The sequence below is a fragment of the Schistocerca americana genome, chromosome 9 (assembly GCF_021461395.2).
Source record: "Schistocerca americana isolate TAMUIC-IGC-003095 chromosome 9, iqSchAmer2.1, whole genome shotgun sequence".
Taxonomy (NCBI): Eukaryota; Metazoa; Arthropoda; class Insecta; order Orthoptera; family Acrididae; genus Schistocerca; species Schistocerca americana.
In genome coordinates this window covers 181,757,145-181,770,992 of record NC_060127.1, presented here as the reverse complement: position 1 = coordinate 181,770,992, position 13,848 = coordinate 181,757,145, and the positions used below count along the sequence as shown (strand labels likewise).

General features: G+C 36.9%; 1 protein-coding gene across 4 annotated transcripts; it reads right to left on the bottom strand.

Moving 5' to 3' along the window:
- Positions 1-4,417: 4,417 nt before the first annotated feature.
- On the bottom strand, positions 4,418-12,764 carry LOC124551313. 4 transcript variants are annotated; one of them, XR_006967811.1, is made up of 6 exons: positions 12,669-12,764; positions 9,855-9,953; positions 9,642-9,740; positions 9,431-9,529; positions 9,214-9,313; positions 4,418-4,836 (listed from the first exon to the last, which is right to left on the bottom strand). XR_006967811.1 is itself a non-coding variant. In XM_047126323.1 (6 exons), the coding sequence occupies exons 1-3, from the start codon at positions 11,391-11,393 to the stop codon at positions 9,701-9,703; spliced, it is 1,203 nt and encodes a 400-aa protein (XP_046982279.1). In that variant the 5' UTR covers positions 11,394-11,494; the 3' UTR covers positions 4,418-4,836; positions 9,214-9,313; positions 9,431-9,529; positions 9,642-9,700. The 4 variants fall into 4 exon arrangements, 3 of the variants coding, with proteins under 3 accessions (XP_046982279.1, XP_046982277.1, XP_046982278.1); XM_047126323.1 differs by lacking the exon at positions 12,669-12,764 and adding an exon at positions 10,349-11,494 and having other exon boundaries at positions 9,836-9,953; XM_047126321.1 differs by lacking the exon at positions 12,669-12,764 and adding an exon at positions 10,349-11,494 and having other exon boundaries at positions 9,642-9,773.
- Positions 12,765-13,848: the final 1,084 nt, after the last annotated feature.

The window sequence follows — 13,848 nt, the reverse complement described above, 5'->3', positions numbered from 1 at the left end:
TTTTGACGATTTTTCAACTATACTAGTGAAATGTTTCGTTACTTTTTTATAAGAAGTGCAATGGTGTATTTTGTCACTGCTGTTATTTTTGTGAAAAAAGGGAGGTAAACATAACGTGGTTCATATTGTCAATGTTGTTGTGGTCTTCAGTCCTGAGATTGGTTTGATGCAGCTAGCTCCACGCTAATCTATCCTGTGCAAGCTCCTTCATCTCCCAGTACCTACTGCAACCTACATCCTTCTGAATCTGCTTAGCGTATTCATCTCTTGGTCTCCCTCTCTCTTGGTCTCCCTCTACGATTTTTACCCTCCAATGCTAAATTTGTGATCCCTTGATGCCTCAGGACATGTCCTACCAACTGATCCCTTCTTCTAGTCAAGTTGTGCCACAAACTTCTCCCCAATCCTATTCAATACCTCCTCATTAGTTACGTGATCCACCCACCTAATCTTCAACATTCTTCTGTTAATATGCGTGTGCTTATTGTGCTGGAACATTCACGTATTGTTTAGATCCACTGATATTTTTGTAACTTGTAGCACTTAGTTTAATGAATATCTGTCTTGACGAACTTTGTTGCTTGCTACAATTATGTGTTTATTTTGTTATTAAATGATCATTTATCTTATAACAAAAAAATGGCAGTGTATATGCCGCGAAAAAATCACATAAAGCTGGTAGAAAAATAATTTGTAACATTGCAATGTAAAATTCCTTTGAACGTTTCAGTTTAGTTTCATGTGGATTTATTCAAAGCCATCCACTTCTGCAACTTTTTCGATATCCCTCTAGATTGGTAATAAAGTTATTCCTGTGACAAACTTAACTCATTATGTTGTATGCAGTGTCAGCACGTATCACAAGAAACAATTTTGTACACAACAGAGAATGGACTTTGAGATTAAGGTGTTCGACTCTGGTTTGTTCCGTAATTTTCGCACTTTAGACATGTTTTAATTCTCATTATATTTGGGCCTAGTGAAAGTGGTTAAGATTTTACACGTAAAGGGTGTAAAGCAAAGTTGTCCCGTTCCCTAACTGTAGCGTCACACACATGTACTGCATGTAATATTTAGTGGCTTTTGTTCTGTAAGTGTTACAATTAGTGCAGCAAACTGACTGGGATATGGCATGTTCCATGGTAGGTTAACATAAGTAGGGTCGAGGCACCACTGACGGCCCGATTAAGGACAATTGCTATACAAATTAGTTTACAGATTACTTCAGTAATTCTATAGTTTCAAATTCTGTGGGGAGCGAGTGTTCTAAATTATATAACAAAAGCAAACGAAAATATTGAAAATGAAATGGCACATTTCCCCAATTTTTGCCATGTTAAACCTCACTATGGCCAGACATTTCCTTGCTTTTGGCCGCTACCTATTATAATGAAACTGAGGCTTTACATAATTTCAGAATCTATTTGCAGAAAAGTAATTTATTCTTTGTACAAACATCAGGGTGGCCACCAAATTTGAATTTTCAAATTCAATGTTGTCATGTATTATATTTACTGTATGGGTTTAGGCATACATACTACACTGGAAAGAACAAATTGTTTGTTTTAAAATTATATGATGTCCGATATGAACCATGTCAAGATGTACACCACATACAGCATGACTGACCAAGTGGAGTGATCATCTGAAGGATAGTGCACATCAAAATGTCACATGGCTGCATTTATGCAACACTGTCTGTTTGTTTAAGCCAGACATATTAGGGTCAACTGAAGGGTTAAATGGCCAGTACATGAAAATAGTGACACAGAACAGAGAGATTAAAATCCAGTCACATCTCATGGATTAATGATGGTAGAATGTTACAGTTAATCTTGAAAGAAAACTTGAAGTTTCTCATTGAATTTTGTTAAGGTATTCATAATCTTACATTGATTTGTTTACAAAAAAAATTCCTTTTGCAGCAAATTGTCATTACACCTACACTATGCAATATGAAGTTACACAACTGTGTATTAGCTATATTTGAATAAACTGTGGCGACTCATCAATGATTACTTGGTGATGTGGCAGTTTGAATGTTTGTCAGGAAAGCTGATTTTTCATCCCATCAAGCCTGTTGAGACAAGTGATAAAGTGTGTGTAACAGGTACAACATACACCCTGCATATCCCTGCCCATCTGCATTAGCCTCCCTGCATGTTTGACTTTGACCGACCATTCTGTAGCACACTTACCAATGTATACTTTCTCAAACATCAATTTCTGACATAATTTTAGGTGCTTCAGCAGACACTTTTGTTTTCAGGGATTGTAACACATTAATTTTAGATTTCATTCCTTTTCTGGATAATTTTTGTCCTTGTTGTTTTTCAGTTTCACTTAGTTGCTTCTTTTGTCATCTATGTACAAGCAACTTGGATTACACATAGACAGAATTAAACTTCTGTTGATTTTAAAATTGTCAACACTGTGCAAGCATTATGAGCAAGAATACTTTTCACTCTAACTCTCAACAATACACTCAGAAACTTCCTGACAGATTAAAACTGTGTGCCAGACCAAGACTCGAACTCGGGCAAGTGCTCTCTTATCTGAACTACCCGTGTACAACTCAAACCCCAACCTCATTTCTGCCAGTACATCACTGCCTACTCAAGTTTGAGTCTAGCTCTGGCACACATTCTCAATCTGACAGGAAGTTTCATATCAGCGCACACGCTGCTACAGAGTGAGCATCAATTCTGGAAATACATTCAGTTTATTGAAAAACCTCTTTCTACAACAGCATTTCCAGGCAAAGTACTGACATTTTAAGAAATTCTACAAAATTACAACATTCTTTTGTGGCAATGTAATGAGGTTCATCCAACCAAGTTTCACTTATTTTGAAAAATGCCAATTTTTTTTTTCTTTTTGAATATGAGCATCGTTACAAATATTGACAAATTGTTGTTTGACACAAACACAAATTTTCACCAGAAAGAGAATTTAAAGTCATAATCTCAATCTTTATACAGCTGTTTCTTGATTTAATGCTGCTGATAGGTCCAAACATGAAATTGCATGAGTAGGTTTATATTTCAGTGGTTCGCCTTCAAGTAGCTTTTGTATTATACCAATAATACAGGAATACATTTCTTCTTTTAGCCTCAAGATGTCAGTCAGTCAAGTCCTTAACTTTCTTTTGGTACCTTTGCAGTGAAATCCAAAATACACGAAGCATTGCGCAGTGATCAGATTCTTAACATTCTTCATGTCAGCCTACACGAGGGATTTTACGATTATGCAAAATGTCTGAACTGACAACTTGCTGCATTGATCAGGTGGTACAAGTGAACAACTCATTACACAAAAAATAAGCCATAGGTACATCAGTTAGAAAATCACATAAAATTTTTTGAAAGGATGTGCTGTCAGTGAAAAAAAAAGCCAATTTTTGACCTAAGAATTTGTCTCCAACTGTTAAGATGGAGTTTTCAAACACTCTGAATCAGGTAAGAGTTTAATTCTAAGCCAATTGAGAAATATAAGTTCTTAGATGTGGGAGAATTTAAAAGCTAGTTGGGCCACATTTACAATCCATTTTGTGCCACAGAATTGCAAAGGAAAACCTGAAGACACTATATATTCTGTATATTGACACCTTCGCGTAGGCAAATCGTGAAACACACAATACAAGGCTCTGAAAATAGTGGTCTTTCCTAATTTGTTTGTGACACACCAGTTTTAAAAGTGCAATGAACTATATGCATGTTACAACCACCTAACTGCAAGAGTTTCATGTTACCAGAAATTTATTTTGCTTCATTATTCAAAAACTTCCAAGCTGGAAAATTTTAGAAATATTCTGCAAATTAAAAGGTCCTTTCAAAGCATAGGCTCTTTGATTCTGTCTTTATTCAATGCCAAAGTATCAGGTCGAGATCAGCAACTTATTTCAAATCCCAAAAACTAACATGGATGTCCATTCATTTGTTGTTTTATTTTTGTATGACGTCGGTGCTGTATACAGTCTGACATAAGTAATGTGTGGCTGTTGGCCACAATTTTATGAAGCTGCTCACGTTTGTTGAATGAAACTACTCAAAATAAAGAAAAATTATATGTAACTTGTGGCTGGTCTACAATTTCAATATCCAAGTCGCTGGTTCCCTGCAGATGATGCTTGCTTTTGCTAACATGAAATTGCGTTCACAGCTTACACTGCCAATGCAGTCACTCATACGAATTGTCTCTCATTATTACCTGTTACTTGAACATTGCAACACGTAAGATACACCAGGGTCATCAGGACACATTTACATTTTGAGTATGTTATGGGAAAAAATTAAACAGTTGATTGGAATTTAAATATTACATTTTTAATTATGATTTATCAATACAATTTTAAGACTACATTCATAATTTGTCGTCGTCATATCTTATAGACTTTATGAAGTAATACAGTGACGTACAAAACATACAGAACGTGAAAAAAAAGTTTTCAAATATTCTACACATCAGCTACAAATATTAAGATACACAATTGAAACTTCATATATAAACAGAAAATAGATTTTAAATCAAAATTATAAACCAAAAGAAAAGATTAAATTCAGTACAAAAGTTTCTGCAGGCATAACTTACAAGAAAATTTTACTGTAACTTTTAGCTGAATGTACAGCAATTATAAAAATATTTCACAGTATCATGAATTGCAATAAAATCTTAGTTTTTGAAAATTAAGTTTCTTTCCAGTCAGTTTCAGAAACTTGATTCATCCAAACTTCCAAAACTGTTCGCACACAGAACAATGGAACTTCCAAACAAAATGGTGCTCGACATCTGGCACATGATTTAGTTTATCTGTGAGTTTCCTGGCATCACAGGTTGCTGAAACATCAAATCGAGGGCAAAATAATAGACATTTCAAGGGTATAGTTGCTCCAAAATTCAGTCTACCAGTGCCGTTTATAGCATACAACCAATCCAGTTCTTCACACACTTATCTAAAAGCCCCCCAAAAATAACAAAAACCAACAATTATCTTGATTTACTTATTGTCAGTTACTTTTGAGACAGAATTTTGCTTTACTTATCTGGCAATGATGTAGTCTTTTTTCAATGGTTCCGAGTACTATCTCTGAAATAATTTCATTGTTGAAAAGCAGTTCCCAAAATGAAAGTGTCCTTTTGTTTAGCTGTATGCAATGTCAAAATGCTACATAGTAGGCAACATAGTGTTAAGTACTTGAACAAGGTGAAACAGATCAATATAGAGAATTTGCCCTCTTAGCATATTGTAGTACAAAAATAGTATCTAGAAATAACGGTGCGCAAATATTTTATCTGTTGCTAATTTGACATGTCCTGACCTCTTCTATAAAGCTTTTAAGTATACCAACATTTCCATTCAGACAATGGATCCAAATCACACCATATCTCTTCTGCCAGGTATTATTTCCAATCCACAGCATCACAAAGAGGTAAAATAAAAATTAGCATAGTGTAGAATACATTGTTTGTGCAGTTCTATTTCTTTCTCAGTGAAAACAAACAAATTGTGCTTAATTTTGAATGATACATCCTTAAATAATATGCTTGAACATGTTGCTGAATATAATTGATTTATTTAGTATGTGCTTAAACATTACTACTATTAACTATTTACTTCTATGGGACACAGCAGGTGACAATTTTTGTAAAGTCATACAATGTAGACTTTCATGGCCAACATTTTCTTGAGTCAAAATTTCCAGGTTAAAAGGCCATGGTTGATGTATAAAATTACTTCTTCCTGACGTTTCATCTCTAACTGCGGGAGACATCTTCCGAGGTAGAATGGAAGCTACAATTGTACCTCTGAAGATGTCTCCCGCACTTGGAGTAGTAGTTTTATACACTGACCACAGCCTTTCAACCCATAAACTATACCTCAAGAATTCTTGTAAGGTTAGTATTATCTGATGGAAACTATAAATAAGTTGTTACCATTAACAGTGCAGTGAGCTTATTCAGTTTCAAAAGTTACCTGTCTAAGAGAAATCAGCATAAGACATAAGACTCATTGCACCTCATATGTAGAGAAAACCATAATTTAAATACTGATCATCCTGATCTGGAAATGTAATACTGCCAAGTATAACCTTTGGATGTTTGTTAACTTTGCAGGCGAGACTAACACAGGGGATGGGATGATGGTTTACACTATATGTTGCGAAGGACAAAAAAGACACCATTTTATCCAACTGTCAACATCCCACAGCAATCAGTCGAGCAATGGAAGTTTGTCAGTTCCAGATGGGTTAATCTCAGTTTTTACTTTGGTGATTTATTTGTTTTTAAAGATCACATTTATTGACATATTTTTGGCAGTAAATAAAATACTTAAAAGTCACTGCCCAGTTTGGTGCTCTCCTGACATGCACTGGGCACAGACACACAATGGTAGCTCTAGTACCTTATGTGTATTGAAAGTGTAATCAAGTATATTTCACAAGCCAGTGGTGAAAACTGCAAACAGTTTGGAACTAGTAAGGAATGTTGGGCTAAGACTTTATTAATTTTAGACACAATTAACGATTAGTAAAGATTATTGTGGCACAATGTGTAACGTCACATGACATTTACAAGCCAAATGTAACTAATCCTATTACAAAACAGTAGTTATGCTTCAATATGGAACAGTAAGTGGGCAGTGGATAATATGTGTTCAAAACAATGAACAATTTGTGAGTTCCTTCTCAAGTACTGGAAATACCATAAGAAATTGTGTGAAAAGATAATCTTAGACTACAGGATTCAAGAGCAACCACATTAATGGACCTTTGGATTAGAACTTTAGGTAATACAGTTGCTCTGAAAATCACAGTAGAGATGAGATGCACAGAAGCCTCAACGTAACCAATACTAAGAACAAAAAGTTAGGCCCAAATACAATCAAGTGTGCACACTATCAAATAATTATTTGTAGGACATACTGAGAATCTGTCAACTTGACACACTCATCTTCACGAATACTACAGTGTCTATTGGTGGCCACTGTCGTACCAGGAAGCTTGGTGTAATCTTATGGCACTTTAATTCTCCGACTCGTCACAGGACAAGTAACTTATTAACTTATTGCTGCGCATTAGCTGGTGCACTCATGCTCCTTGTGGCATGACAATGAGGAAACAAGAAGATATCACATTTATATGGGTTAAACTTTACTTACGGCTTAGGCGCCCTCGTGTGGTGATGTTGGCAACGACCGTGCAGTGCTGGAAATTATTCTCTAATATTTCATTTCTTGTAAGCACTTTTTCTAAATGTTTGCTTTACTAAGATAATTAATTTACTGAGCAGACGCGGGTACATGCAAGAACACGTCAACCATAGAGTAGGAACAGGATTAATTATTTATTTCATGGTTGGTCGCTGTTGACATCAGCACAGCACGCCACCTGAACCGCAAGTAAAATTTTACCATTATATGTAACTGAAAGGGTGAAACGGCTAACAACGAAACAGGCATCCAAAGTTAGGAGGAAAAATCCCTAAATTCTCAAAAGAAGCATTCTGGCTATTAGTCTGGAGGGAGTTTCAAAAATAGTGAAAAAATGAACCTGTGTTGTTAGATTAGGAATTGACTGTCACACCAACGAATGGAAGTCTAGTATGTTAAGAACTGCACATCCACACTCTCATTGGAAAACTTTTAGTCTCATCACATACAGTACGAGCCTGTTACACTCCTGAACACAGAACAAAGAGATAATCAATGCATGAAGTAACTACCATATCCCCCAACAATCAATCCTCATGTAAGGTCTACTAATAGCATTTAAAGAGTTCACTGCATACCTTTGCAGCTAGCAGAACTAAACTTTGATTATTTTGGCTAAAAATATCTTGGCTAACTGTGTTGAAATAAATTTTTTTAAAACCTTTCCAAACAGCAAAAATGTTGCGAGCACATATCAGGTGCTGAAAAGTGGTGTGAAGGGGAAAAAAAATTCAAAAACTAATGTTTATAATTTGTGAGGGCAGTAGGAAGCCATTACACTAGCATTATGTCATTTAGCTACTCACAAGTTTCAAATATTAGCAATTAACACATTCGCTGTTGGCTTATGCATGTGCTATTAACTTGTAATAAGTGTCAATTGCAGAATATGTTAAGCATTGAATCAAGAGTAAACAGAATATTGTGTTGCTGGTCACTGCTTCAACTTACAGAGACAGTCTTCACAAAGAGTACATTTTTAGACATCTGAGCGGCATGGGAGAGAATTATGGAGAAAAACACTCATACAAAGTGAGTTCACAATCTTGCCTATATACCGTATGGCACATTCCATCTATCACAGCCATGCTGTCTCACAACCAACCTGTGTTTTAAAAATCTATTTATAGTGAGTCATAACTTGAATGAAAATTATAAAAATGTTGGGTATTTTCTATGTTGACAACTTCATTTACTTCAAGCTAAAAAGATTGTTCAACTAATCAAACTTTTGAAATTATGCTCTAAAGGCTGAAGATGTCAATATCTAGTGGTGGTTATATCATACTGAGTGCTGACTACCACACTGCATTGTCTTATTTAGCCTTTTCATTTGGTGTTCACTGCATCTGACACTTTCTCCTCAGTGAGCAAGGTAAGATTCTCTGAATTTAAGTTTAGTTAGGAGGGTAAATAAAGTGTGTATGATATTATTATAAGGAAGACTATGGACTGAAATTTAGCCTCATTTAAAAACTATTGCTAAATATAATTCTTGGTGTAACTTGCATGTAATGTCCATTAAGGATGTAATCTGTAGTGTTTCTTATGGATTAAGGTGAAAGAGTTTACGTCCTATCTGCAGTGATTCAAAAGTTACAGCATTTTTTAATTTTCCTAGTGAAGTGTACTTCATGTGCGAGGTGTACTGGGACACGTGAACAAATCGCCAGTGCAGACAACATGATTCACAACAAGGATGTATGTGATCCTGATACAGTTTAATTCGTAACCAAGACAATTGCCTATGCCTGTAATGTGAAATATTGGCCATAACATCATCAATACAGAAAGAATGTATCACACTATTATATAGCTATATTTGTACTAATATATTTTGTGAAGAAAAACCAGTCCGACAAGTGGTAAAAAAATTTCAATTAAACAAAAGGACACTTGTCTTTGGTATAAATCAGAAATGAAATGTCATAAGGAAGGTTGTAGTTGACAAGCAAAATTTCAGATCAGAAAGGATCCACAAATACTGCCTGAATTTATAATACCATTCCATAGCCGTGTTGCAGAACATGCGCTGTAGTAAGGGAAGGCACTGATACCATCTTATCCTGCCCTGTCACTGGTTTAAATGTGGGAGAACAGCACCTGCAATCAGCATTTAAAACCAAATTGCTATAAATAACTTACAAGGGACTAGCATAAAGCTGGAATAACATTTTATAATAAAGAGATGCACTAATGCCTGAATTCATAGAAAATCACCATTTGTTGAGCTGTGTAGCAACACACGCACTGTACCGATGGATGGATGTGGTACCACCACAGCCTGTTTTGGTATTGGTTGAATTGTGGAAGTTGAGCCTGCAGGCAGAAATGCAAACTAAGTTACAGTAAGTAATTTATAAGGAGCTGTGACAAAATAAACAATGGCATAACACGGAGGTGCACTAATATCTTGATTCATAGTACTCACTATTCCTCGGGCTGTGTTTCAGCACATACGATGTAGCGAGAGACGGACTAGATACCACCTCAGCCTGTTTTGCTATTGGCTGAATCATGGGAGTTGAGCCTGCAAGCAGAATTGCAAACCGGATTGCTGTAACTTACAAGGAACTATGGCATAAAACTAGAATGATATTTTATAACAAAAAGGTACATTAATACCTGGATTTATAATACTCACGATTCGTCGGGCTGTGCTGTAGGGCACATGCTGTAATGGGGAATGGACCTGCTACACCCTCTGTATTTTTTATTGTTGGTTGCTTTTTAACAGCTGAACCTGCAAACAGTATATTATATTAGATTGCTGACATTAACAGATAATAGAGCACTGGTTAAGTTTTACTTATAGCTCAGGCGGCGTGGTGCTGTGATACTGGCAATGACCGTTTATTTATTCTGTATATTTTGTTTCTTGTAAATACTTGTTCTAAATGTTTGCTTTACAAGGATAATTAAATTACTGAGCAAACAAGGGTACATACGAGAACCTGACAACTAGAGAACAGGAACAGCATTAATTATTTACTTCATAATTGATCATTGCCATCAGCAGCACACTATGCCACTTGAGTCATACGTAGAATTTTACCAGACTGCTTCATTACAAGCATTTTTTGCTGCAGGGATGTACGTTGTTGGGAGGGGAAGGGGGCGGGGGCACTAGTAACATACCTTTTCCCACAAGTGCATCTTCTTTGTCTGCCAGTAGAGATAATTTGATCAAACTGGATTCTTCTGAATTTGGTAGCACCAGGGATGCATTATTACTCCTTTTGTTTTTCTTTGTAGAGTACAGTCTACGTTGAGGTAAAATCTTTTGTGATTGTTTCCTTTCTATCTGCAGCGGTGCCTGTTTTTGCTGCAACATTCCGACAGCTACAGTTGCCTTTAGTGACGATAACATTTTTTTAGCAGTTTCCAAGTCATTTGAGGTCAGCTCAGATACAATACCAGAAAACTCTGCGATAAGTTCCCTTCTTTGGACTGACAAAGGTACAGAATCATTAACACTTTTTTTCGTTACCTCCGCTAGTATTTCTGTTTTCTCGTCTACAACAGAAATATCTTCACTCTCAGTAAGTGTAACTTCACTATTTCTTAGGTGTTCAGAAGGTTGCTGCTTTAACTGAATCTGGCAAACACTATGTATGTGCTTGCACATATTCCATTTGATGGTATAGTCAATACATGTACAAGAATACCTATGAATGCAAGCCCTGCATTTAATGCACATCAATCTGCAGTTGCACTGAAAGTCATTATCATATACAAAATAATCTGTTGACCTTCTTGAAGAAGAACGCACTTTCCAACCAGAAAACTCCATAGTAATGAAGTCCTCCTTAATATTATTCCCTGATTTATGCCGAAGCCGAATGTCCTTAAGTTTACTCGTCAGTTTACCTTTATTTAGCACAATAAGCCTGTCAAACAGCTTGTGCTTCACAAATGACATCAATGCAAAAATAGCTTTGTCCAAACGCTTGACACATTTACTACCTAGATATATATATTTAATAGTGCGATGCATTCTTTCTATATGCATGTTGGTATTGATTCCAGCATTCAATCTATGGCAATATGCCCAAGAATTTGCATTCCCAACATAGTTGTCTCGGAAGTATGTGGCAAATTGAACTGTATCAGGATCACATTCCAATCTCTCTAGCACAATATTTAACATCTCATCAAATGAATCTACATCCTGCTCATGCATCAAAGTTCTGATTTGCTTGTATACTTCACCTTGTTTTTCTACACCTTGAATCTTACATTTGATATTCTTCCTCCAACATCTATCAACATGCCATGTACAATAAAGTCGCATAGCTGGAGCTGCCATTACATCATTCCATGCAATAAAGAAAGACTCGGCCAAATCCGACATAAAAACATTTGGCGAAATTGATCCAACCTGCCTCTTTATGTGCTGGAAAAATATGGACAGCATCTGGGAGTCATTCCTGTTAGATATTAGAAACGCGCATGGAAACCCTTGTCTTAGATCGTCTAGCACTAGTAGAGTTATAAGTTCAAAATTATATCCATTAAGACCATGTGTCCCATCAACACAAACGCAGTCGTTCCCATATTTCTTTAATATCTCGCCTTGAGCATTGTTCATAATTATCAATGCAAAATCAGAGCGCTTTAATTGTGGGTACGAATCAAGGACTACATCCTGTGGTTTATAGAAAAGCACACAAGGACTGTCTCCACCATTTACTTCATTTACCCATGCTTCTACACTTATTGCATCATTATGATGTCTTATTGACTTGAAGGACAAATTATAAGACTGATCTATATTATGTAGATCCTGTCTCGTAATCAAATGTATCCTTTCCAAGTTCGAATCTACAACTGTATCTCGAATTTTGTCTAATATGACAGAGAATGGTATGCCACTTGCTATATCTGCAGCAATACTTTCCCTTTCTCTTTTTGTTAGTTGCAGATGGCATAACTCGGATTTGTGGCCAACATGGGTTGAAACATATTTCACACAGCAGGTTCCATTCTTTTTCATATCTACTCTCATCTTAGCAGGGCACAATGCATCAATCTTACTACTACCTTGCAATTTAAGACATCGCACGTTTTTTCCTCTAGACACAAACTTACCAGACCGGTGACAAATATAAGAAACAACTTCTGAATCAACCTTAGCATGGGAACCACGACGTTTGACGAACTTTGAGAGCGTTGTCTGCTCAGTTTCCTCCTTCCACTTCTGAAATTCATCAGCGGTGCTGAAATGTAATATTTCACATTTCACATCTACCTCATGTGCCGACCGTAAATGTTCAAACAGGCACTTTTCAGAAGTACTTCTTTCATTACACAGGGCGCACACAAACAATTTTTTCTGCTCTATTTGCAGTCCATGAACCTCTAACAGGTGTCTATTCAAATTTCCTTTTTTAGGATAGATTTTATCGCACACATGACACTGAAAAATCATGTTGGACACAAAAATTTCACTGCTTACACGGACAACTCCACAGCACAAAGTAACAGGGCAAAATACACTTATTCCATACGTATCTGCTGACAAAACCGCACGTGTGTGTAACTTTCGAATGAGAAAAATGTCTGCGCCACGGCTCTTTCGAAACGAGCAATCCTATTGGGTATCGCTACCCTGAAATGCTATTGGTTATTTTCGTTTCGAGCCGAGCTCTCCCTAAAGGTTTCTGTTGATTTGAGGCGTTTACGGATGCTGAAAATGAGGTTTGACTGAAATACAGTACCTTACTGATGCTAGGTTGGCTGGGAGGTACCGGTGTATCTCATTTTAGGTATAGATACAGTCTGAACGTCTTCTAAGGCTTAACGTTGCACACGATTGTATATCTTAGGTCGCTAGGGCATGCTTATGTGGTAAGGTGGCTGCTGGGTAAGCCGGTTCGAATCCTTACAACCGAAAATATTTTCACTCCCGGATTTGATCGGCAAGGAGAGGTTGTGATGAAAAGTTCTCGATCACTAACTAGACTTTGCTCCAGTGTCCTGGTTTACATACCAAACGATGGTGATCATTCCGTCGGATAGGGACGTTTAGCTTGGCGGTCTCCTTGATGCATTTCGCGAGGATTAAGCTATGTAGCCGGCACCTGGTTTCATCATCACCATACAACACAAACATTCCACTACACTCCGCATACACAATACCTACATGTAATATTACGACTATTCTCGCAGGCTCAGTTAATTCGGTCAGAGGGCTGACTGCCTTGTAAAGAACTGGGTGGAAGGAACAAAGGTGAACTTGAAAGGATGCCATGTGACCCCTACCAAACGCAACGAACAACATGAAAAAAAAGGTCGTTAACGCACGCTTGCGCGGTGAAGCTCGACTGACACGTAAGCCAGTTTGAATCCTGGTGGTGGAAATAGTTCCCACTGCCGTTATTTGGCCGGTAAGGAAGAGAGGTGGTGGTGCAAAGTTACTGGTCAGACGATGCGCCAATGTCCTGGATTAAATTCCACACCTCTCCGCAGTATCTCCTGAAACGTAGGCAGCTCCTCTTGAATAAATGACACAATTTTTCTGAAATTGTTCTCAGTTGTTTGTCTACACACGTACGCAACATCGTCTACCAATTTCCATCCCATTCAGGTAATTCCCCTCGTGGTGCGTCATTTTTCTTTTATTATTATTATTATTA